The sequence below is a fragment of the Camelus ferus genome, chromosome 4 (genome assembly GCF_009834535.1).
Source record: "Camelus ferus isolate YT-003-E chromosome 4, BCGSAC_Cfer_1.0, whole genome shotgun sequence".
Classification (NCBI taxonomy): Eukaryota; Metazoa; Chordata; class Mammalia; order Artiodactyla; family Camelidae; genus Camelus; species Camelus ferus.
The window spans coordinates 54,967,315-54,993,463 of record NC_045699.1 but is presented as its reverse complement, the minus strand read 5'-3'; the positions used below and the strand labels follow the sequence as shown (position 1 = coordinate 54,993,463).

Below are 26,149 nucleotides of genomic sequence, written 5' to 3'. Positions count from 1 at the left end.
TCTTGTTCCATTTTTCAAAGCTCTTTCAGATACAGAATAAGTTCTATTATTGGTTGTCATTTTAAGGGGTAATCTGAATTTGTAATCAGGAGATGGAGCCATTATTCACTCTGAAATGGCACTGGTCGTGTAATGGAAAGCCTAACAGACGGGGGACCCAAATTAAATCCTGAATTTAATAGGCAGCTTGGCTTGAGATGAATTACCTCTCTTTTCTTGGTAAGGGAATAGAGCCAGAGGAATACTTAAGCCCCTTATAAATTCTATTTCTGAGCAATTATTCCAAAGGACACAATGAGCTTGCATGGATTTTATTTTCTTTTGTTCTTTGCTTTCTTTCTTATTTTCTAGCTTCCCTTAAAGAGATTTTTTGGGGTTACCTGATTCAAACCAGCAGTGACTGATAGGAGTAAATTGAAAACAAAGAAAGCCAAAACTAAAAAAGGAGAAAAATTACACAGGAGCAGGTGAAGTGATTTTATCTAAATTTAGTTATAAGCAGCCTGATATTTAGAAATACTAAGAAATTTTTCAAAATACTAAGATGAGGAGGTGCTCTTTCAAAGAATACCAGCCTAGGGTTTATGCCTAGAGCCAAACTGTGTTATATGAGAACTTGTGAATTTCATCCAAAATATACAAAAGTTAGGTTAGGACAGTTTGATTGATTTGGTTTGGTTTGGAGCAGTTGCATAATGCTTGTCTACTTGAAGTAATGACAATAAAACCTGGCACCTTGATATTTTTACATGTCTCCAAAGATTGTACCCTCCACTCCCACCCCCCCCCAGCCCCTAAGGCTTTTGGTCAAAGGAACTTTCTGTTCCAATCTGTGTGAGAGTGATAGTCTCGTGCTGATTTATGTCATTTCCTTTAGTTTGCATTTTCAGAGTTTGGGATACAAAGTTTAAGTCTTTTCTTAATAAAAGCAAATGCTCAGTAATCATATAATAAAGCAGGCCATCTAATGACACTGTTAAATGCTGAATTAACACTCCCCATACGGCGTTTGCTATGTCCTTACAAAGTCATGGCACTTGGAGTTGTTTATAAGGTCAGAGAAATAAACAGTTGAATAGAAACATACATTTAAAAGGAAGCAGTGCAGAAAGAAAAAAAATACCTTTAGTATCTTGTTCAGGTTCACTCTCTTCTATTAATAGAAACAAGACAAAACACACAAACACAAACAGAAACAACACATCATGAAAAAGGGAATCTTTGACCACATAAACATCAGCTGTACAAGATTAATTAGAATCTGCTTGTTTCTTATTTCAATAAGAAACAAATGCAATCAAGGGAAAAGTCTGACCTTTGAAAAGCAAACTATTAAATGACATTAAATTTCAAAAGGTTACTTTCAGTCAGGCAGTACTACACAGAAAATGAACTACAGCACACCCAACAACATAGCTCATCCATGCATTTTTATTCAAACATTGACAATTACCCTTCCTTTCAAGGCAACACACTGCCTATGATGCTGATAAATGACCCTCCTCCCTGTTAGCGTGGCTTCTCCTTTTACAAGGCCCTGCTGTGAAGTCAGTGATGTTGAATCTGGGATCTCAGCTATCATTTCTATGGCAATAGACTCATGTTGTGGTAAACAGAGGATTAGGGGGTTTCTGCAGAACAAAGCCTACAATGGACAGAGATTCTCTCCTCTGTATCAATTCCCGGGGCTGCTCAGAGAGCAAAGGGGAGTAAGTCATGGTCTTTCAGGTGACTGCCAGTGAAGCAAGCTACAAAGGAAAGTGTAAAAATGTCTAAGCTGGGTATATGGAATTGAGAATTTATAAATTTTTAAAAATCCTAGAAAAGAAACAACTACCAAATTAATGGTTCCAAAATGTTTAATAGAACCATATCAGAGGTAGATCCCACATGGAGCTCTGTTTTTTGTTGATGAAGATTTTTTTTTTCATGTCAATTTAGACCTTTCTTTGAATTAGTGATAAGCCAAGTACAGTATGTGTTTACAGTATAAAACAGCAATGCTATTGTTAACTACTTTTAATGATAAGAATACATTGGTATAATTCTTTACAGATTATGGGTACTTCCACACTTATTGTACAGTAACTCATTTAAGCTTCCCCATAGCCCTCTGGCTGGACATAACTGATATTATTCAGCCCATTTTTCTATAAAAGGAGTCTGAGACTCAGATTTGCTGCAGATGCAGAGCCAGAAATGCCACTCCAATTTTCAGACACCAAGTCTTCGTTCTAACCAAGCATCACGGTGAGAAGTCCTCATTTTGATGCCTAACACCCAATCCTCTTAAATTTCAGTGAACTTATGATTTCCCAGTTAGCTTTTACTGTTTGAGATTTCCCTGCCTCTACCAATCAAGTCTGTGGCACATTTTTATCTTATTTTGTTAAGTATCAAGGTCATATTGGACAAAAGTGAGTTTTTCCTCCATATTTAAAACTGGTCACCTGGACACTTGAAAACTACAGAGCTTCCCTGTTTGTAACACAGCCTTTAATAGCAGAAATAAACGAAGGTCCAGACTTGGACCAGATTAGGCCTGAAAAATTGTATTCTTAAATGGAAGTTGTATCATGATAGCCAATAATTATAATCACAGTGCCTTAAAATCTTTTCTTATCATAAATGGTTATTATATATTGAAAGCAGATATCCATATCATTAAATAATATCATTAAATGATAAATTATTAGATAAGGAAATACCATTAAATAATAAAAGCTAAAAAAGTATTATTCATCTAGGATTGTTAGGTGATTGTTGAAAACATGAAGTAAGCAGCATTTGGTAATATTTTTGCCTGTTAACAAATATATGTACATTTTGCCTTCTGTATGTAAATGTAATTTTTGGTACACTTTGACACCAAAAAATATTGCTTTACAATGTCTTTCTAGTTTCTCAGCACAATTGTGCTTATTTCTAAGCTTGAGGGGGAAAACCCTTTTTTTTTTTTCACCAGCCAAATAACTACATTATAGGTGTCTGAGATGGCATGGAATTTCTATGGGAATATCAAGTGTCTTTATAGTCTGGCTGCTATATTTCCAAAATTTTGTTCTTCTAAAGTTGAAGGGCCTCAGTCAATTCTGAGAACCTTATTTATTCATCTTACACTACTCCTTTTAGAGTTTGGGAGCAAGTGCAGGTAAATTCTCAGTCTCCTTCGAATTTTACTCCAGTGATCTTTTACTGGATTTATACTTCAAAGTAGACTCTGCGGGCAATGCTGATTTTCCTTCGCTATTTTTCACCTTGTTGTTGTGGTTATGATTGCTCATTTTGCTTTATTTGTTTGGAATTGGAAGTGGTTTGGAAAGAATGCATCCATCTCCTCCAATGCAGATTAGAACCAACACAAGAGATGAAAGAATGTCTAAGAATTGCCATCTTCCTAAAAGGACACCTGGCAATTCCACCAGAAATTCTATTTTCATATAGAGACTCAAGTTTTCTTTTTATGCACAAATGCAAATATACATCTTTATACGTACATATTAATATATGCTTATGTATTAATATACACACGTATGTACACACATTAACACACATGCACACACAATTGAGGTTACTTTAAATTAGAGAAAAATATGCAAGAATACTGTAAAACCTATTTAAGGTGGAGTACATTCATTCAGTGTATGATTGTCATTTCAAGGTCAAACTGTATTTCTAGTTTTTCCATGCATCCTGCTTGCCTAGCCTACTATGATCCCTCTTGACTTCTGAAATTGTTGTTCTACCACTTAGCAATGTTTATATGTTCTGCTTCATAGTCTTTATTCTCCCTTAATTGCTAAAATTCTTTTCTAACTGCTTTATGTATAATGCATCAGTCTTGTCTTCCAAAATGATTTGTAGTCTTTGGTGGTGGGGGTGTGGAGGAGAGAGGAGCTTAGCTTACTTTTCTTGTGTCTTTTTACCCCCTCAAAGTCCAGCACTGTCTTTTGTAGAAAAAGGAAATACTATAAAAAAGAATTGGATAGTGATTCATTTTCCTTCTCAGCTTTCTTGAGATTGTTCAGTAGGACATTTAGGATAGAGAACCTGAGACTTCTCATATTGGAATAATCTGAGATATAATCAACATCCAAGTTCAATAGTATATTCATCATTTTCTTGAGTACTTTGATTTATGGGGGACTCAGCACTGTCATAGTAACCCATTCTAAACAACTGTGTTTAAAATACATATGTAATCTAGATCAAACCAAAATCAGTCCTTTTACAATGACCACCTGCAAGACCTAGTTCCTATTTATATCCACTGGACAAAAATGAAAAAAAAAATGCATCAAATATTTTTATTTTTCCAAGTTTGCTTGCCCCAGTTCACCATCCTGACTACTTACTTTTTGAACCTCTTATTTTTCCCTCTTATCTTAATTTATCCTCTTATCTTGTGGTATCTGGAACTAAAACAAACACATACATAGTCTCATAAATTCAAAGAATTTCAAGACTCTCTCTAAAGAGTTTTATTTGCATTCATATAATATTACAGTTAGGTTATTGATTCTATTGAAAGTCATGAATATCCAATACTCATTTTTATATTTGCTCTTATTAGGGTCTCTCTCCCCAGTTTTGAATGTGAATGTGTGTGTGAGTAAATATGATTTGATTCTAAAGTAACTTGAGTTCCTCATACTCAATTCTCTGTATTAGTTGATAGGAGAAGATATTTGGAGGGGAAATGTATTGTTATATAGGAAGAAAGAAAGCCGTCAAGGTTCTCTGGTAGAAATAAAAGGAATACATTAAGTAAAATAATAGTCACATAGATCTTGTGAAAAGAAAGAAATGAAACCAGAAGAGAAAACAGGCAGACCGGGGTGATGGTTTCTATTCTTTTGACTGCAGGAGTCAGGAAAGCCAAGAAGGTGGTAGGAATTCAGCTACCTACAGTTGAAGTCTCAGTGAAGGCTGAAATAGCATGTTCTTTGCTCTTTGTAGGATGGCATCATTTATAATTTTCTTCATAGTATCTTAAGGATATCTCTGACTGTCTGGTACTCTAAGAATATACCATTCAAGGGCTTTTTTAAGGACATACTCAGAAATTGGGAAATCAAAATCGTATTACTAGAATTGTTGCCTTGCAATTGTATACAACACCCTTACAACAAACCAGACAAGCAGATCTGGGTTTGAGTCCTCACAATCCTGCTTACTAGCTGTTTGATCTGTACTATTGCTCGACTTCTCTGAACTTCAGTTTCTTCATGCAGAAAATGTAGGTGTCAACGCCCAACTTGTAGAATTATGGACAAGATAAAGTAACATGATCTGAACAAAGTAGTTAATGTAGCAACTAACACAAAGCCAGAAAGTATTGGAGGCTAATTTTGAAGATGTCTTCTAGCTCCTTCCTTCCTTCCTTCCTTCCTTCCTTCCTTCCTTCCTTCCTTCCTTCTTTCCTTCCTTCCTTCCTATTTCCTTTCTTTCTTTTTTTCAGAGCTATTTCCATCTCTATGGTATCTTCCTGACTGATGAAAGTTACTCCTCCCACTGACTTCAAAAGCAGGTTATTTTATTTTTAAATTTTAATCTGCCTGAGCTGTCTGCATCCCAGATATTAATCATGTTGAATGCCCTTTTTTGTAGATGTTAAATCATGTGTTTAAATCCAATCCTCAATTACCTGAGAAGAATCACTCTAGAAGAGGAAATCCATTCTTCAGGTCCATTATTAAAACATAGATGCTAATCAATATTAGATCATTTGAATCCATTCTTAAATAGGCTACATTTGTTTCATCTAGCATCATATTTTAAGAATTCTTGAGTCAGGGATTCCTGTTAGAGGACAACCACCACAAAGAACAAAAGGATCATTTTAATTTTTAACTTAAAAAGAGAAAATGGCCCAGGGTGGTTGAAAAGTAATCACACTGAGGCTCTGTGGTGCTTCATTTCTGAACAGATTCTCCTTTTGTTTTCCAATCGCGAAAAGAAAACCTGACAATGGGGATAATAAACCTAAGTGAATACCTGGTTTTCCTTCCCTGACTTCTTGGTGGCTAAAGCAAAGACACCCGATCCTGGCACAACGCCACTGTTTACATTTCTGTCCCCTTTGAAGCAGAGCGATGCATACAGAGGTTTATCCCCCGTGGCTCCATCTCTGAAGGAATCAGAGCGCAAGTTCCTTTAAAAAACATACACGGCACCCTCACAAACAGGGACTGTGCCTCTGTGACATTACGATTCTCTAAAGTGGCTTGAGTTGGGAACATTTCTGTGGCCTTTGAGATAATAACATTTTCCTAGCTTGTAAATATGGATGGTGAATAATGACTGTGAGTCAGACGTGTTTACCAGGGAGATCAGACAAGAGCCACATGAAGTTAATTTGTTTTGATTTCAGTCCTAGATGGAGCTAGAGCAACTATTAAGAATATTTTTGTCGAAGTGATTTTGAAAATATACCACAAGTTTAATTGTAAGCCAAGAAAAAAAAATTGGATTTCGGTTCTGATTTACTTTTATCATTCTTTAAAAAAGAAAAACCGAAAAATGTATTTTTTGGTTTAGCATCTGCTTAATGATTAGGACAGGAGCCTTTCTTGGTTCGCCCTTCAAAAGGTTTTTATTTGGGAATAATTTGCAATTTACAGAAGAGTCAAGAAGGAAGTTTAAGGAAGTTTCCAGGCACCCTTCACGTGACTTCCTCTACTGTTGACATCTTATATAACCACGGCACAGTTATCAAAATCTTAGTTTACTTTTAAATGACATTTTGGACCTAATCTCCTGAGCTCTGACAGCAGCCAAAGAAAGTTTAATAAGAAGCAGAATTTTCCACTTATTTATTTATTTAGCTAACCAGAAAGTTTAGCTGGGAAAAGGAACAGGAGCCCTACTTTAATTGTAAGTGACACCATAGTATCCTGGTTGTCTAAAGCGGCTTGGTTTAGGAACATTTTCTGTAACCTTTGAGATGGGATTCTGGATGCTCACATAGGACCACAGATTGGCCTCCAAACTGTAGGTGCCCAAGCTGATGAGATGGTAGACATATCCCCATTTAAAAATGATGTTCAAGGAAAGACAGCATAGAGTGTAAACTCAGTGTTAGTTTGTGGGTCAAATTTGCAGCCCATTCTGGTTTTCAGAGCACCTCTAATAGCTACTGTCCCAAATGCTCCAGTCCATCTTTTACTCCTTGGTTAGGGTCAGTGTCAGCCTGTGGTTGCATAATAAATCTGCATTTTCCCCTCCCTCGCTAAGATAGGATCTGTTCCATGAGCTGCCCTACATCAATCAAATCCCTGTTGGACCTCGCCTCTGTGAAGCTTTCCCTGACCTCTACCTGTCCTGTCCTGCGTATGCATCCAGCCCAAATTTCTATCATTGCAAATATACTGAACTTTAATTATTGTAATTACTTGTCCGTCTTCCCCACTAAATTTGAAAACTTTTCAAGAAATGAACCATGTCTTATTTATCTCTGTATCCTTGGATTTACCTCACTCGTGGAATGTAGTAGGTACTCAACAAATGAATAAATTTGAAGCTTTCCTAACATTTGTCCTACTAATTAGGAATAAGCTAACTTTCTCCTTAAAATTTTGAGCATCCTCTAGAATAAAGATACTCTAGGTAGAAATCATTAAGTCCGTGTTTCTCAAAGTGTAGTTCATAGATCCCCTGTGTAAGGATCATTTGGGAGGTTGTTAAAAGGCCCTAATACAGACCCATTAGATCTGAATCTCTGGGGAATGCACCTTAGCACTATGCCTTTTAGTAAGATCTGCAGATGCTTCTAATGAGCACTGATGCTTGAGTACCACCATCTGAGGAGGAAGAGTTCCATTAATCCATCAACTTGGTTATTTCCATCTCTTTCCATAGAGATTTTTAAAGTGAGTATAATCAATGATGTGACAATAAATTAAATGAAATAGCAACATATTAATATCAAGGAAAGGAGACTTCTTGTTGGTTTAGTGTGACAGATGCTATGACTAAGCTTCAAACTGGATTCTGAGATACACGCAAGCCAGGGCAAAAAAGGAAGTACAAGGAAGTAAAATACACAGTTCTGGCTCCAGGAAGGAGCCCCCTTCCTGGAGAGACCCCCCCATTTTTTTTCTCCCTAGGCACTAAAGTTTTAAAGCAATTTCTCACTTAAGATGTTTTTCAGAACAGTAAGTGATGGAATCATCAATATTTTTAACAAGATTTTTGGCAAGCAGATACTTCTGTAGTGAGTAAAATATGATGTAAGGTTGGGTGGGACACACGCTAAGGTTGCCTTGACCTTCACGCTGTTATGCTCTTTTTTTTTTTGGACAAGTTGATTCTGAACTGCCCCCTTTCCCGTTTGCCAGTAAAGGCACGCCTTCATAGAGCTCCTTAGGTAAGCATCCTTCCATCACTTGTCACAGTGGGGCCAAACCAAACTTATAATCTCCAACAAGTACCAAGAATGCAGGGACAAAGCATTGATGACTGAGGGTAGATTTATGTTCTTTGGAAGCAAGAGGAGCAGTTGGTAATGTTGACATTCTATTTGTGAAATTTGAGAAGCCTAACCAGCAATATTCTCTGGATAGAAGTCAATTAGCTTTATAACAATGTAAACAACAGGCAACAATACTGACAATGGATAGGATTTACCAAAGAGCTGCCATGTAGACACTGTGTATATGCTATCTCAGTCCATTTTAAGAACTCCACACTGTAAGTAATATTGCCCCATTTCACAAAGAGGAAATAGACTTTCACAGGTTAAGTAAATTATCCAACCTCCCATAACTAGTAAGTGGCAGAGTCAGGATTAACACCCAGGTCTATCTGATGCTAAAGCAGATGAATGCTCCAGAGTACTGATCTACGTAACAGAAACACAGAGAGAGAAAAGACTCAGAAATGGGGGGCTTGAGGTTTGTAGATATTAAGTACTGTATATAAACTAGATAAACAGCAAGTTTCTACTGTGTAGCACAGGGAACTATATTCAATATCTTGTAACAACCTATAATGAAAAAGAATATGAAAACAAATATATGTATGTATATGGATGACTGAAACATTATGCTGCACACCAGAAACTGTCACAACATTGTAAACTGACTATACTTCAGTTAAAAAAAAAAAAAAGCTTCAAAATAAAAAAAAAGAATAGGGTAATTAATGAAAGATGTCCTGGTATAGGAGTTAAGACATCCAAGCATTTGGCTAACTTGGGCAAAATAGCCTTTTTTTTTTTTTGGTTTCTAGTTTCCTTTAACTGGAAATTCAGGTTAAAAACTGAGCTATAACTCCTAGGGCTCATTTCAGATTTAAAGTCTATGGTTACTCTTCTGATAGAACCAAAATTAATAAAACATCAATTCTACTTGAAATACACATTTCACTTTGCCAATAAACTTTATTGCTTCTACCTCGAAGGTAAAGATGACTCATGGAATAAAGAGCTGTGATGTCTTGACAGGGGCTTAGTCCTTGCCTCTCTTGCACAGAAGTTGCATTAGTCCTGGAACTAACATTGATAACTATTATTTGAGCGATTACTCTGTGCCAAGCACTCTTGTAAAAGCTTTACGTGTAGTAGTTAAGTGTATTCTTTTGCAACATATGAGAGAGAAGGTATTATTAACCTCATTTTCCAGGAAGGGAAACTGAGCCAGAAAGTAACCAAGTTGACCTACCAGACATGACACGAGCGCTAAGTGGTGGACGCAGGATTTGAACTCAGGCAGTTGACTCTAGACTCTGCCGCCTGTGTGAATAGCCAGTACACTTCGTTCCCTCCAAAAAACATGCCCTGTACAGTTTATCCTTTATGGAAATGAATATACTAATTAAAATGTGAAGTCATATATTTGCTTTCTGAAAGGAACAAGTGAATGTTATTTTTGAATTCCATATCGCCACGGAGTCCCAGTGGTATCTCGGCATGACTCAAAATAGCTACATTTTGAAATCAAGACCAGTGATGAGCTGGCTTTCTCTGTCTTGCACAGTGCCCGGAATATTGCTCGATGAATCTTTGTTGGATGAATCAATGCCTTAAAGAGAAAGAATTTTTCCTTTTTGTGTGTGTGTGAATGTATGTTTGAACTTGTGCATCTCATGTTATTACCTAAACAATGAAAATAAAAGCTTACTCCAAGTAGAGAAGGCATTTTTTTTCGGTCATAGTAACTTTTCATTTCAAACAATATAATGTCAACATTGTCTTCATCAATTCTATCCTCTTAAATAATTGAAGACAAATCTTTGGAGCACATTTTTTTAACTGAAGTATAGTCTATTTACAATGTTGTGTTAATTTCTGGTGTACAGCATAGTGATTCAGTCATACAAATATATATTCCTTTTCATATTCTTTTTCATTGTAGGCCGTTACAAGGTATTGAATAGAGTTCCCTGTGCTATACAGTAGGACCTTGTTGTTTAACTATTTTATATATAGTAGTTAAGAGCCCATTTTTTTCTTCAAAGCAATGAAAGAGGGCCTAACTCTTCTTGACCTTGAAGTATTGTATGTTCAGCGCTATAATCTTTATATAACTTTTTTGTCCCTAGAGAACTTTACTGACAACTCTTCAACTAAAGGACCACCTTACTGTTGTTTTTTTGAAAGCACTATGGAACTTTTTAGGTGAGAATGCAGCATAATATGCCCTAAAGTCAAAACCAGTGGGTCAAACTCTTCTTTAAGAGCATGCACCCTATTAATCATGCAGGTTTAATTTTCCCCTTGGTAGCCCCCAGGGATATCAAAGGTTTATGCCTCTTTCCTTTCTTTGGTTTTTAAATACACAATGTACTCATGACAGCAAATCAAACCTGTTAGTGGCATCAAGCAGGGAGAATTGATGCCGGGAACAGGACCACTGCAAATTTTATTAAAACTGCAATCACTGTGAGCACAGCACACACTGGGGGGGTTTAAATACCTCTCTCTGTGGCATTTGTCATATTAAGAGCTGCAGCATAAACAAAGGAAAAAGCAAATCAAATGTGCATAAACATGACATGATCACTTCCACTTTTCTAGATGCCGTAAGGAAATCTGATCTCTAGGAAAGAAGACAGCCAGAAGTCTAACATTTTTGAAAACAATCCTGATCTCTTATGGTTAGATCGTTTGATGTTTGCCTCTGGGATGTCATAGGTGTGTTTCTATTTGTTTTGGTCTTTGAGAATTCTACATATGTACAGCATAGGTCTGCAAAAAGTCTTCAACAACAACAAAAAGCCTCCAGTAGACCAGGTCAGCCTGAAGATACGGGGTGAAGCCTTTCAGATTGCAGAGAAAGGGACTGGCAGCAGTAAAGTGCCCTGTCCAGTGATGGAGATTCTTGCGCTGAAACCACTTAAATTTGCCAAATGGCTCACCAGCCCCTCCGCAAAATGCCTCTCCCAAGTTTGGGGACAGGGGTCTATTTTAGGGGCTTCTTCCAAATGGGGAGTTGTTTAAACCCAGGGAAGCCTACAGTAAGCTTGTACCTGGAAGGGCTCTGGTCTTTTCTTGGTCTGCTTCTGGGGCTCTTATCTGCAGCTTGGTACTGGTGCCAAGCCACGTCTTCCCACTGGGGATGCCAAGAACGCTTGGTTCCAGCGCCTTTTCTGACCCGTCTTTTCCTTAAGGGCTTAAAGCTCCAAGGGCAAACAAGGTAATAATCGAAAATGCAATCAGCAGGGAGCTCCGTGCATTCCAACATCCATCTCTTTTAACTTGGACTTCAAGTATTCTACATTCAACCAGTTTCTGTCCACAAAGCAGGATTCGTCTGAATGTGATACTCACAAAATATACAGGATCTGCCCTTCGCTCCAAATAAAGAAATCATTTCCTAATAATTAAGTCAAAGAATGTAAGGGAAGTAAAAGGGAAATATGTAAGCATATAAGGGAAATATAAGAAAATGAGATATTTGTAGTTTTTTATGGTTTTTTTTTCCCAGTGATTGAAAAACCCATCACAACAATTTCCAGCTATAAAACAAGAGTAATTATATCATCATACTAAAAGTATTTAATTTCTATGGTGTAGTGTTTATGAAACACATTTCTTTTAAAGGGAGAATATCGCTCTGGTCAAAAAAGGGAAAATAAAATACAAATCTGGTACTTCGAGGTCATTCAGAGCCTCCCTGATGGCAGCCTCCTTTTGGAAACTCCAGCTCTGCCACTAAAGTCATCACACTCCCCGGTGGGATCACCCTGCCACTGAGTATCTGTCTTCTCTGCCTTTAGAGTACTCAGGAGAAGACTGTTTCAGTTAAAGATACATAAGAGAAACAATATGGATCTTTGGATGCACATTGTGCCTAATGTAGAATGTAAAGGGGTTTGGAGAGAGACAAGGCTGTCTCTTGGCTTAGGAGACAATTCCTTCTATAGGGCACTGAAAATCACTTTGTCTCTGTTTTCGACCAAACAAAACGAATCCAGCAAATATCATTGTTCAGTGGGGAAGGGGTGGGGAGGCTACATGGAATTATGCTACTGAAAATGATGTTTTCATCTCTGCAAGGAGATAATTAGAGGAAGTGATCTCAAACAGAAGGGAATATTTCTAGTTAAACATAAGGAAATCTTTATGAGCCAGTATGATTGATTTATCTTTGTGTGATCATTGTAAATGCATGCTCATATTTGGAGACAGCTAAGAAATGATCTTAGCTAAAGGGCAGAAGCCACACATGGGGTCTGATCTACCTTTAAGACTGGTAAGACAAATCTCAATTTCAGAGACATTAAAATGCATAATAATGAACCGACAAATTAGCCAACAGTTATTGTAAGAAACCGATGACCCTGAGATTCACTCCAAATATGCTGAGATATTTTAAAATGGGCATTTAGAATCTATGAAATATGACAGGCAGACTTCTCTGGCCCTCATCACGTTCTGCCATGAAACCTATCCTAAAGCCCATTGTTCCAGAGGAACCTGAGCCAGGGGTTAACCTTTCCAAAGAAGCCCCTTCACAGTTGTCAGATTGCCAGCTGTTTTCTGCGTTCTAGGTAACTATGGAATTTGGGAAACCGCGGAGTTGCCTGCCAACGTCAAATCAGTTGTCCCTCTGTGGTTTTCACCCAGTGGAGCTTCACTTTTCTATGGGAACTTACCTTCGTTTCACTTCATGAGTCAGTAACACCCAACCAACTTTAGAAAATGTTCATTGAGAAATCAGAACCCAAGTGGAATTTTGGTTTTGATCATCTGAGACACTATAGAATCATAAATTTCAGGTTGCTGCCCATAAGTAAGAAAGAACAGTCCTGTGGGAGGAGAACTCACCAGCAGTGGCCGCTTTCTGAACCCCTTCACTTCCCACTCCATCTAGGTGGCAACCCTTCTTCCTCAACTCACTGTCTTTGTGGGTTAATGCCTTCCCTCAGGAAATGGTCCCGTGTTCTGTTTAGATGACCCCCACCCTGAATATTCTTCAGCCAATAGCCCAGGGCTGTGAATAACTAACCAGCATAAGAATCGATTGCCTTTGACAAAACTTTTCCCATCCTTGAGTTTGCTCTAAAGCAGAATGGAGCCACAGAACTACAAAAATTATATGTCAAACCAATGGACAATGGAAAGGTTGATGTCACTTATTAAAATAGTATGGTGTGTGGAAGAAATCACTTTTTCCAAAGCACAAGTACGAGCATTGATTCTTCCTAATTATAAAGGTCTCTTTATAAAAGTTCAAAAAATATAAAGCTATATAAAGTATATGATAGAAGGTAACCAACTCCCCTACCATGTAATTCTATGTGCAGAGATGATGACTGTTAACAATTTGGTATTTATACTCCAATGTATAAATATATAACATACTGTTCTTTAGCTTTTTTTACTTATGAACACAGTATTTCTAATGGGTTAATATTTCTAAAGAAATAGGATAGTGCCTTGAAGATGGTAAGCCTATATAAGTATCAATTAAAAATAATAAAACAGCAAATAATTATATAGTGCCTACGGTGTGCCAGTATTAATGCATGTAATCGTGGCAGTGATCTATGAGGTAGGAGCTGTTTTATCCCTGTTTTAGAGATGAGGAAACTGAGGCTCAGAGATAGGAAATGGGTCCAAGTCACATACATGATGGATAATTTTAGAAATTAATACATAATAGATCAATCTCATTCTTTTTAGTGGTCACATAGAATTTCATCACATGTCAGTCCCTATTGATGCCAATTGAAATTATTTTTAAATTTGTACTATTATAAACAACTTTATGATCATCTGGAGTATGTATTTCTATAAATAATTCCCTTAGATAAATTTTCAGAAGTTAAATTACTGAGACAAATCTATACACATTTTAAAGTTTGATTTTTATTAGGGAAAAAAACCCAAAAAACAAAAACATCTCCACTAGGCTATGCCAAATTATAAGAATAATTGGAAATGCTGATTTCTCCTCACCCTCTTCATTGCTGTTTTTCTAATTGTTGTTCTTTATAAGTAATCTGTCTTTTCTTTAATAATTTAAGATTATCTTTGCCTTTGTTCATTATGGATTTGGTTCATTATGATGAGTCTGGGTGTGAAACTCTTTATATATCTGCTCTTTATTTTTACTATTGGGACTTGGTGCGCTTCTCATACTTGAAGATTTAAATTTTCCATCAGTTTGGGCAAGTTCTAAGTCCTTATACTTTTGAGTATAACTTCTCTTATATTTCTCCATTCTCTCTTTCTATAATTTATATCCTTAATTATTTCTCAAACTCAGCTTCATCTTTCCCATTTCTCTTCACTGAATTCTAAATTCTGGAAGAACTGATTTCTGATGTGTGAATCATCTATTTCTCTCTCATGTATCACTAGTCGTCCATTGACTTTTAATTTCAATCATTATATTTTTCACTTGTTAAAATTATATTTAATTCTTTATCAGAACTGCCTTTCTTCTTCCTAACATATTTTTCTCTTTTTTCTTCCTCCTTTTGTGTCTTTCATTAGTTTAAACATATTTATTTTAGAGTATCTATTATATTGTGCTGTTTACTGAATTTCTTGGAGTTTAAATCCCTTTGCACATTGTGTGAGCTAATTCTCATGCAAGGTACGTTGTTTCCTGTGGGTGCTATAATTTTGCATTGTGAACTTATCCTCAGTGTGGCTTTATCTGTGAAAATCCTATGTAACCTGTGTAAGGTGTTTCTTTTTTGAGCTTTTTTGTTGTTATACTTTTGACCTGTAACAATTTTTTTTCTTTTCTAATTGAAGTATAGTTGATTTACAATATTGTGTTAGCTTCAGGTATACAGCAAGGTGATTTAGTGATATTTTATGTGATTATATTCCATTGTAGGTTATTACATGATATTGAATGTAATTCCCTGTGCTATTCAGTAAATCCTTGTTGCTTTTCTATTTATGTATTGTAGTTTGTATGTGTGTATCCCATACTCCTAATTTGTCCCTCCACCCTCCCTTTTCCCTTTGGTAACCATAAGTTTGTTTTCTGTGTCTGTGAGTCTGTTTAACTTTGTATGTAGATTCATTTGTATTACTTTTTAAATTCTGCATATAAGAGATAACACATAGTATTTGTCTTCCTCTGTCTGACTTATTTCACTAAGTATAATGTTCTCTAGGTCCATACATGTTGCTGAAAATCACAATATTTCATTCTTTTTTAATAGCCAAGTAATATTCCATTGTGTGTGTGTGTGTGTGTGTGTGTGTGTGTGTGTGTGACATCTTCTTAAGCCAATTGTCTATTGATGGGCACTTGGGTTGTTTCCATACTTGGCTACTGTAAATAGTGCTGCTATGAATGTTGGGGATGCGTGTATCTTTTTGAATTAGGGTTTTCATTTTTTTCCAGACTGGGATATCCAGTGGGATTGCTGGATCTATGGTAGCTCTATTTTTAGTTTTTAAAGAAACCCCCTTACTGGTCTCCATAGTGGCTGCACCAATTTGCATTCCCACCAATAGTGGGAATGTGCATTCTCCACATCCTCTCCAGCATTTATTATTTGTAGACTTGTTGATAATAGACATTCTGACTAGTGTGATACCTCATTACGGTTTTGATTTGCATTTCTCTATTAATTAGCAATATTAAGAGTCTTTTTATATGCCTGTTGACTATCTCTATGTCTTCTTTAGAAGACCTGGGGCTAATTTTTATGTTAATTTCTCCAGCTGAGGGTTCCCAGATTGGCAGTGTGAATTCAAAAATCAAATCTATTGGAGATATAGTCCTGAGTGTTGGATATTCATGCATAAGAAGACTTGATTTTTCTTCGTATGAAAAGACAGACAGGTCTCTGTGTTGTCTTTCTATGCCAACAGATAGAATTTTTCTGGCCCATCTTTTCACTTCTGTGGTTCTCAGCTTTATTTAAGGGTGTTGATGCTAACTTGCCCTTCACAGAGGCCCAGGACTTTGTCTTCTGTCCCTTTAAGAGACTTAAAACCAATCTTGTACATTATAGAAATAGGCACCTCTCTTTTCTTGCAGGACAGTGTACAACCAGCTCGTGATCTTATTGCTCTGCTTTTCCAATTTCTAGTCACTTTTGATTCCTGAATATTTGCATTTTATCCTTATGAGTTTGTTATACGACTAACCAAGCTTTCTGGTAGTAGGAAGATTTTCATATTATCTTGCCTGTCCTATGGCTGAAGGTCTAAGCATTTAACCCCAGGTTTGTGTGTTTAGTACATAAAGATTCCATGAGTCATGGTTTTTACCATTCTCTTACAATATTCTCAAATCCTTTGCCCTATTTTCCTTCGTCACAAAACTCCAATGCCTATACCTTGCCTTTGGATTTGGCTCTCAACTTTTTCTAGCTTACACTGCTGGAGACAGTATAAGAAACCCTGGGGAAACACCCGCAATTAAATAAATGAATGTTCCTCTGTCTTCCCAGTTCTGTTCTCCGCTAAAACCTGAATGTTGCCCAGCAACCCTGGTTGCCCAGTGAGTCATCTCCCCTATTCAGCTATTTTAAAACCTTTCCACTCTCCTCATCCCTCTGCCCCCCTTTACAGAAGTATTTTCAGAAGATAACCTTACTTCCTACTTCCTAGAGGAAACAGAGACCATCTGAACGGAGCTTTCGCAAATGCCAGCCAGCAAACTTGTGAACTCACTTATCCTAGAATACACCCCTTTTCTCCTTCCTTCCTATTACAAGGAAGGAAGTTTCCTCTTCCTGAATAAGTACAGTAATCATATAATTTACCACCGAAGCCTGGATATTTTTGAAAGTAAAAGAAGGAATCTGTTAATAATGATTCCAGGACAACAGGTGTAAACCAGAATTGTCCTGGGCGATCTGAGACACGTGGTCACCCCGTGTATAAAGCTGATGGCTGAGTACCTCTCTTTCGCCTTCTCAAGCATCACAGTCCCTTGAATATTCTCCCCTCCCCTGTACGTTCAAATTTTCCTTCTGTCTGGCTTCCTTCTCATTAATATTTTTAATGTTGTAAACATTTTTTAAACATTGAATCTTTTAAAAAGAGAAGTCTTGCAAAACAACACTACCTATGGGCCTCCAACTACTGCTCACTTTTTGGACTCATCTTTTTTCTCTGCCAAATTTATGGAAAAAATTGTCTCCACCCATGTCTCTCTTTTTCCCTGCTCCCATTCTCCATCATTCACAGAATTCTGGCTTCTTTCCCCATCCCCGTTCTGACACTACGCTTGACAGAGTGACACATAATTCTCTTGTTCTTTAATGGAACAGACAGTACTCAGTGCTACTCCATTTCTTACATGCCTCTATCTGTGCAGCCTTGAGTGAGTTACTGATCCTTTCTGTTCCTCAGCTTTCTAAAATTGCGCAGTGAAACGACCTTCCTCACTGGCTGTTAGTGAAAATTAAATAAAATAATCCATGTGAAGCATTTAGCGTTTTAAAATGTTAGCCATCTCATCGCTCATCCTTTTAGAAAGACCTCCCTGTTTGGCCATGCTTGAGTTAGATGATTTCCATCAGCGATTTTGCACATCACTGTTTGAACTTTTTGAGACACGACTGAAGGGGAGAATATCTTTACATGCTTAATCTCATCAGAAGCTCACGATGGCAGACAAAGCCCACCTTTCCCTGACATACCTATTGGCTGTAAGTGTAGCCCAGCATCAGGCAGCACTTACAGGGCTCTCATTCTGATTTGCTCCAATGAATCTGCAGACTTAACTACACAATACATAACAAACGCTCGTCTGCCGCACCTGACCGTAGCCCAGCTTCCTCTTCAGCCCTCACCACTGCCAAGACAGCAGGCATTTGCTGGGAAGGCACACTGGGATCTTTCCAGTGACTTCTTAGTTGCTTTTTTCTTTCACCTGCTCTGAGTCATTGGTTGAACTGGCCCTTCCTTTAAATAGGTCATGTCTGCATTCTCTCTTGTGGAAATGCCTCAACTATTTTCTTTAAGTGGAAGCCAACCTTTCAGAGCTTCAAGAGCCAAAACAGATTTGCTGCAATATTTATGTTCTAATAAAAATTATTATAGTAAATGCTGATTGTGTACCAGCCACCGTGCTAAGCAGATCACATATTTTCACGTCTATTGACTACTTTAGTCGGGACTAAAATAGAGTGGAAATAGACATGGTTGCCACAATGAGCATCTTACCTACTGCTAGAGTAACTTTAAGCTTTGATATTATGAGCTCTCAGTACCAGCATGTTTAATAAAATCTCTAGCATCTATTAATTGATAAAACAATGAACATGACTGTTTAAATGTTAGGAAGAGAGGAGACAGTATTCAGTTTTCCTGATCGGCATGATACAATATTAAATGGCAAGGCAAGACCCCAGTTAATTGATCTGTGTTCATTTTCTCTAGGCCAAACTAAAGCACATTGTTTCAAAATCTGTGAAGACAGTAATCTAAACAATCAGTGTTATATGTTATAATCCAAAGGGCTCATATTTCATATCTTGAAGAGGAAAATCTTTGTGACATTGTACACAAATGGATAACATTAGTTCTGCATCACTCCACACATAATTCAAGGAAACACTGAATCCAGGCCGATATTCAGTAGGCCTGAAATTGTGCCTGTGTGTGTGTTTGTGTGCTTGTTTATTTTTCCGTGATAAGTTACATCAGCTGGATGTTGCAGACTGAGCTTTAAATAGCATTGATAATTTAAAAGATATTAAATTAAGCAGCGGTGCTAAAAATATGTCTTTTTTATACCTGACAACCACCCTTCCCAACATCCTCATTCCTTTTCATGAACGTTAATGGAAATGAGATCACTCAAGCTGTGAGAAGAAGGTCTAGTTAGAAAATGAAAGTAATCTTAGCAGAAATCTGTGTGATTGAGAAGGAAGAAATGTGGGAAAGAGCAGATTCTTAGCCTGAGAGAAGGAATGAAATCAAAATTAGCAATGGGGAAGCTCTGAAGCCTTCCCTGATTGAATTTGTGCCAAAGTGTGACAGTCCAACCACTTTATCAGATAACAGAAAAGCAGTAAAAGTAAGTGATGATTGTTATAGTCAACATTTATTGAGTGTTTACAAAGGGCCAGACACTCTGCTAAATACTGTCAATGGCTTATCTCTTTGAAACTTACAACAAACCCCACTTTACAGATAAGAAAACTGAGAGTCAGAGGTTAATTCTAAGTCTTGTAACAGGAAGAGCTGGGAAGGGTTTTGCACTCCGTTTACTCACCTAGTACAGGCGTGCTGCTAGTTTCTGTTTTTAAGAAAATGTGATGTAATTTTAAGTCAAGAAGCATCTGACGACCCAATGATAGAATCCCTAGCTCTATCTGGATTCTGATTTCTCAGTGAAGATCTTTCACAACCAGTCGTTGAGTTAACTGACTTTAAAGGAACATTTTTAAAAATGAAAAGTATTTTGACAATGTAACTCATAGAAGTAGAACCATTGGGGGTTATACATTTTGAGTCAGTGTTTTCTTTTTCTCAACCCTTTGTGACAGAATACAATCTGGAAAAAAAAAGGTACACGTTTTTCCTTTGGATACTTTTTAAATACCTACAGGTCTTTATGCTGAAAAAGATAAGATGAGTATCTTCAAATTGATAAACAAGAGAGAAATGCCCAAGCCAGGGAGATGTTCTAATATGGTATCCTACTTTTTCAGTATTATAATGAATTTAATCTGTTTCGGTCAAAATTGGGCAATAGGTGGAAAATGACCTTTATACTAGGGAACTTTTTTTTTCTTTTCAATTTTCCAAGTCTTGACCTGATGGTCTAATATCTGGGAGAGTTGAGGGAACTGAACTACCTACCGCATCTCTGCTTCGCAGGCTGAAGTCCAGCCTTCCCAGCAGCGTGCGAGGCCCCCTGGTAACACCGTAATGGGAAGGAACGCAGCTCCTTACCCTCAACTTCCAGCTTCACCAGTTTGGAATAGGCCGTCCCGAGGCTGTTCTTTGCCACACATCGATAATGTCCTGCGTCTTCCTTTTGCACATTGTGAATCCTTAAACTCCCGGATTCCAGAACTGCAGTGCGGGGGTTTTCCTGCCAGGCATGGGGACATGAATTTAAAATGTCTGTGGGTTTGTTGAGGACACATGTGATATATTTCATCAGGTCATCATTATCACACTGATCAGAAATAGCGTTTTAACATTTATTTGGCATTTGTTATGTATAACATACAATAATAAATGAGATCGTGTAAGATTACCAATTTTTATTTTCTTTTATGACACAAGGACACCAAGGCTGACCTGATGTCCTGAATCAACAAGCCTTATTTTAGGAATTTATTTGATTTCTAAAAAATCCAAATCTGTTTCATTAAAAAGCATTGTTTTAAACACCATATTTACTGCCTACATGGTATTCTTAAGGGAATATATGTCCTTTGAAAAGTTGGGAAATGGTACAAATAATATAAAATTTGGTATTTATAGTTGAGATATTACATTTATCTTTTCTTTCGGGGCTCTATATTCAATAGTCTATGTAGAACCACCCCTTGCTTTTATTACAGGAAATACTTAAAAGGAAAGCCAGAGAATTATGTAGAATATTATTCAAGTTAAAATTATTTATTTTATTTTAAATAAAACAAATCTTATTGATATTATACTTCATTTCAGTTAATCGACATATATCAGCACCTGTGTATTCCCCATGGAATACTCTGTCTGAGTATAGTAATATGAAAAATGTATTATCTGTGACCTGGTTGAGTTCACAGTTGGTAGGTTACATGAGGACAGAAAGACACAGTGATAATGCAGTGTAGTAATTTATCAGTGAATGCAGGTATGAGATATGAACGCAGAATACAATGAGCATGGGCGTAATTTCTAGTCTGACTGCCGTGTGTGACTGAGGTCATTGTCAAGGTGTTCGTTTGCCGCTCTTGATTCTTGATGCTCTAATTTCACTCCAGAATGTTCTCATTCCTTTTCTTCCAAACCTCATTTCTCTCTCTCCTCCCAGAAACTATTTGTCAGGTCTAAAGCCGGGATTTTAGTTCCATCTTTTTCATCCCTTGAATCTCAAAGATTCAGTGTTAAACAGTAAATGATTCAAATACCAACCAACCAACAAAAAAGACTCTAGCTTTGCTTGGCTTGGTTTGGCTTCATTTTTCATCCCTAATACTCCTGGTTCCCATCTCTTTTTTCTCCTACTCAGCCCCAACTGGAATGCCTTACAATTTGCTTGTATGGGAACAGAAATATTTAAGTTCAGTTAAAATGTGGTACATGGACAAAATTTTATGCTAGAAGTTCGTAAGCATGTAACTGAGTTCGCAAAGGATTGTTGTATTTGGAAATGTGTTGTACAACCATGTTTTAACATAATAATCACTTACCCTGAGAGCACTGTCCTCCTTGATCCACGACACTGATGGCTTGGGATTGCCCATTGTGGTACAGGGTAGGACTGCCTTTAATCCTTCTATTATTTTTACATTTATGGGAGGACGAGTTATTTTAGGTTCTAGAGGGAAATAAACATTAAAAATTAAAAAGGCAATATAGCTTTATTATACTTAGAGTTTCTAACTTTATGTTTAATTCTAAATATCCATTAAAAAATATTTCTAGGCATATTACATTATGGAATTCACCAAGGGCTAAGACATGTTTTTAGTGGATATCAAAAAGAAATCATTTTAAAAAGTTTAGGTTATCTCTGTTTTATGTTTTAAAAAAATTTTTATTGATGTATAGTCAGTTACAGTGTGTCAGTTTCTAGTGTACAACATAATGTTTCAGTCATACACAAACGATAAATGCTGGAGAGGGTGTGGAAAAATGGGAACCCCCCCTACACTGTTGGTGGAAATATAGTTTGTACAGCCATTAAGGAAAACAGCATGGAGATTCCTCAAAAAACTGAAAATAGATTTACCATATGATCCAGCAATCCCACTCCTGGGCATGTACCCGGAGGGAACTCTAATTCAAAAAGATACATGCACCCCAATGTTCAAAGCAACACTATATACAATAGCCAAGACATAGGAACAACCAAAATGTCCACTGACAGATCACTGGATAAAGAAGCTGTGGTATATTTATACAACAGATTATTTTTTCTGTTTTATCTTATTTGAAAAACAAATTCATAAAACACATTAGGAGCTTGAAGTTATCATAGTATTTTTCACTTTAAAAAATAGTTAATAAAAAGTGGATTAGATTGTTAACGTAACAATTCAACATTATTTAATTCAATTCATAGCAACAGACATAGAAATATATTCAAATAAATTTTTGATATGTTTATATTTTTACACAATTCTGAGTAATGACCTTCTCACCCTTTAGTGTCCATCTTAATTTGACTATTAAATATGATGATTAAAAATGAGATACATTTATCCTCTAGAAAATAAACTAGACATTATTTGTAATGAGAGAAATTCTGTCATATGATTGAGAAACTCTTCTGTGCAAAGCAAACTTGTGTGTCCTGTTCTGTGAAACACACAAGTTAATTTTTTCAGAAGAAATAGTTTATGTCAGCTAATGTTTATTCTCCAATACTGAGCTTTCAGAGGAAGGAGTTATTAAATCTAATGTATAGAAAAATGGACACTTCAGGCTGCCAGTTATTTTACTATCTGAAACATTCATAAAATAATGAGAACTGTATTTACATCCTTAGGAATCTTATGTTACAGATGCAAAACAGAGGGCTGTCTTTGCAGGACAGACTACTGAGGAATGGATGCATTTTATTTCTGTCAGGTCATGTGCCATGATCAATTTGTTACTTTGACATAGAAGGGCATTAAATGATTTTTTTTTCCTTCTACTTCAATTGTGTGTGTGTGTGTGTGTGTGTATGTGTCGGGGGGTGTGGTTTGGTGGCAGTTGATATTTGCAAAACTGCATGGTGTATTTATTTTAAATCTAGGCATTATTGCCATTCTGAGTTGGTATGATCCTGTATTGTGGCAAAAATACAAGACAGACTTCAAATGTGTTATAGAAAAATATCAGCTTTGTCCCTGCCTGCTATCTAAATTGGGTTCTCATACAGCTACCTAGCTTAGCTTACGAGTTGATACACCTGTGATGTATGAAAGAGAGCATTTCTTCCATTGGGCTCCCTAAACTGATCCCTATGGCAAAGGGATCATAGATAATGTCTTGGGCAGAAAACCTTTGTTTTAAGCAAGTAACGCCTTTCTTCTCAATGAAATAGGTGTCTTGGTCATCCGTTGGGGAGGGGTCAGGAGAGCCTTCATGGGTAACTGAATACAAAGTAAGCTAGGAATGAATTGAGGGTTGATGTGGAGTCATGGGTTCCCCACTCTAAGGGAGCATCATTCAGATGGAGCCATGACACTGACTAATCAAAGCTGGTCATCCTGTTGATGCGGGATGATGGAAGTACCCTGCTATGCCAGTATCAACTGAGCCCTCAGTTGATGGACCATAACGAAGCTGGGGGAGGGAGATCCTGGAGGAGGACTTAGGGGAGTTGGAGTAGTGATGGGGGTGGGGACCTTGAGGGTCTCAGGAAGCAGCTTTTTACCAAGCAGTGTGGAAGCATTCCAAAATGTTAACGGTTGCGATGGCCACACCAGTGTATACCCACATGAATAGGTGAGCTTTCCTAAGGAAAGAGTGGAGAGAAGAAAAGGATTGAGGATAGAACCAAAATCAAGGACATTTAGTGCCAGAAAGAATGGGAGAAACATTCAAAGGAAAAATAGTGCCACAAAGTAGTGAGGTACTTAAATGAGCTCTGTCTTCAAAATCAAGGCCTCATTCTTCAACAAAAGAGAATGTCCCAACTTCCATACCTGATATTCTCACTGCCCCACATGCTAAAAGAAAGCCCACTTGTGGGTACCCCCGTACCTACTTACTCACAGAACCCCCAGATCCGCTTTGCCACGATGTCCCACTAGCCCCACTCCATACCTGTTATACTCAATCTCGGGCATCATTTATAAGTGTGAGCAAACTTAGAAGATCAACAGACATTTGAGAAAAACCATGAACATGAAGGGAAAAATAAGAAAGAAAAAAAGAAAATAAAAACTTAGCCAGAAGGAAACAGAAATAAGGCAGGAAAAAGAAGAAAATGATTTTCAAAAACGCATTAGTGGTACCTTTAGTGAGACTTGAGTGAATATTGCATCATACAACATACAGAGTTTGCTACCAATAAAAGGAGTGATCAGGGAAGAAATAATCCCTAGAAATTAAACATATGGGTTTTTAAGATCTTAAGTACTCAATATAAGATCAGAGTAGCTGAACGGTCATAGTGAAGACCAAATTCATGATATAAAAGGAAAAGTCAAATAAATCTCCCAGAAGGTAGAGTATCAAGATAGATATGTAGAAAATGTGAGGAGGAAAAATTAGAGTCATAAAAAATGGACAAAAAAAGAAACCTAATATTTGTTAATTAAAAGTGTAAGAATGAGAGAGAGAGAATAAAGAGGAAGAAGGTAGGAAAAAAAGTATAGCCCATTTTGAAAAAATAAAACAAAACCCCTTGGTTTTTAGATCAAAAGGGCTCACCTAAGACTAAGTGGGAATAAAAAAAGTATTAATAAAAGACAGTGATAATAACATACCTAATGTATTCTTATCTATTTGAAAATTTTAAGAATTCTAGAAATAAAGAGAAAAATCCTGGAAATTTTAAGACAGATAAACATCAGATTTACCTGTAAACAGATAAGAGAGATTTCTCACCTACAACGTAGAATGTCATATGACAATGAATAATTGTCTACTAAAACCTCAGTCAAGAGCCTTTTAAAACTCTCGTCTATACCCAAAGTATTACCCAAGAGTGAGGGCAGAGTAGAGACTTTCAGCCATGCAAACATTCAGAAAGTGCATCTCACGCTGAAAAGAAGCAGCGGATGACCCCCTCCAGAAAGCAGTAACAACAGAGTAGAGAGATGAGAGATACAAGAAGCAGGGATGTAAGTCCACAAGAACAAAACTCACAGTAAAGGTCCCAGGTGGAACTTGATTCCACTGCTTTGTATGGTGCCAACATGCATGTGATTTTTCCCACCAGCAGTGTGGTGTCAGAGAGGGGAAAATAAAGGTTGAATTATTACAGGGTCGAGAGCAGCCGATGCTACAGCACAGGGGTTCACAGATCTGAGGATGCTGGTGAGGGGTGCTTGATGCTACCGCACAGGGAGGAGAGAGAACTCAGTGGAGAGAGAACTGAATGAAGTCCCCGCTGGGAGTTGGTGGAACAGAGGACAGCAGAGTCAAGGGCAGGAGAACGTGACCATGTCGATGACAGTAGGGAGTGAGAGCGAGGAAGGGAGGGAGAGAGCTAGACACTGTTCTTAGCTGAGAAAGAGACAGATGGAGTTTGTGCCTCCTGTTTGGAGGCAGATCATGAGTGTGGGAAACTGCTTCCCTCATCGGACAGAGCTGGAAATAGAAATGTCCATGTTCAGAGTGTGACATACTGGAGCTTAAGATTTGAAATACAGTCCGTTTCCTGGGATGACAAGGTCACAGATCGGGTAGACTGATAAAGAGTTAAGGCAAACATCAGCGGACTTGTGGAGGCCAAGGAGCTGTAGGATGAAGTGGACAGTCACTCCGTCTCATGGCTGTTAAAAATCTCTCAGGATCATGGCAGGAGTAGGAGTGGATAGAAGGATAATAAATCTGGGATTAAAGTCTTTAATAAATACGGGAGAGGACCTAGAAGTGAGTAGATGACTT

At 37.3% G+C, this 26,149-nt stretch overlaps 1 protein-coding gene across 5 annotated transcripts in view; it reads right to left on the bottom strand.

Moving 5' to 3' along the window:
- Positions 1 to 26,149, bottom strand: part of MUSK (muscle associated receptor tyrosine kinase) — an 89,750-nt gene that overhangs the window by 46,401 nt on the left and 17,200 nt on the right. For 3 of the 5 annotated variants that reach the window (XM_032478159.1, XM_032478160.1, XM_032478161.1), the window contains exons 4-7: positions 21,790 to 21,917; positions 20,333 to 20,474; positions 10,917 to 10,946; positions 1,124 to 1,153 (exon numbers count right to left, since the gene is read on the bottom strand). In XM_032478159.1, coding sequence (XP_032334050.1) covers positions 1,124 to 1,153; positions 10,917 to 10,946; positions 20,333 to 20,474; positions 21,790 to 21,917 — 330 coding nt within the window. The remainder of the gene's footprint in view (positions 1 to 1,123; positions 1,154 to 10,916; positions 10,947 to 20,332; positions 20,475 to 21,789; positions 21,918 to 26,149) is intronic. The other 2 variants (XM_032478162.1, XM_032478163.1) reach the window with 1 other exon arrangement.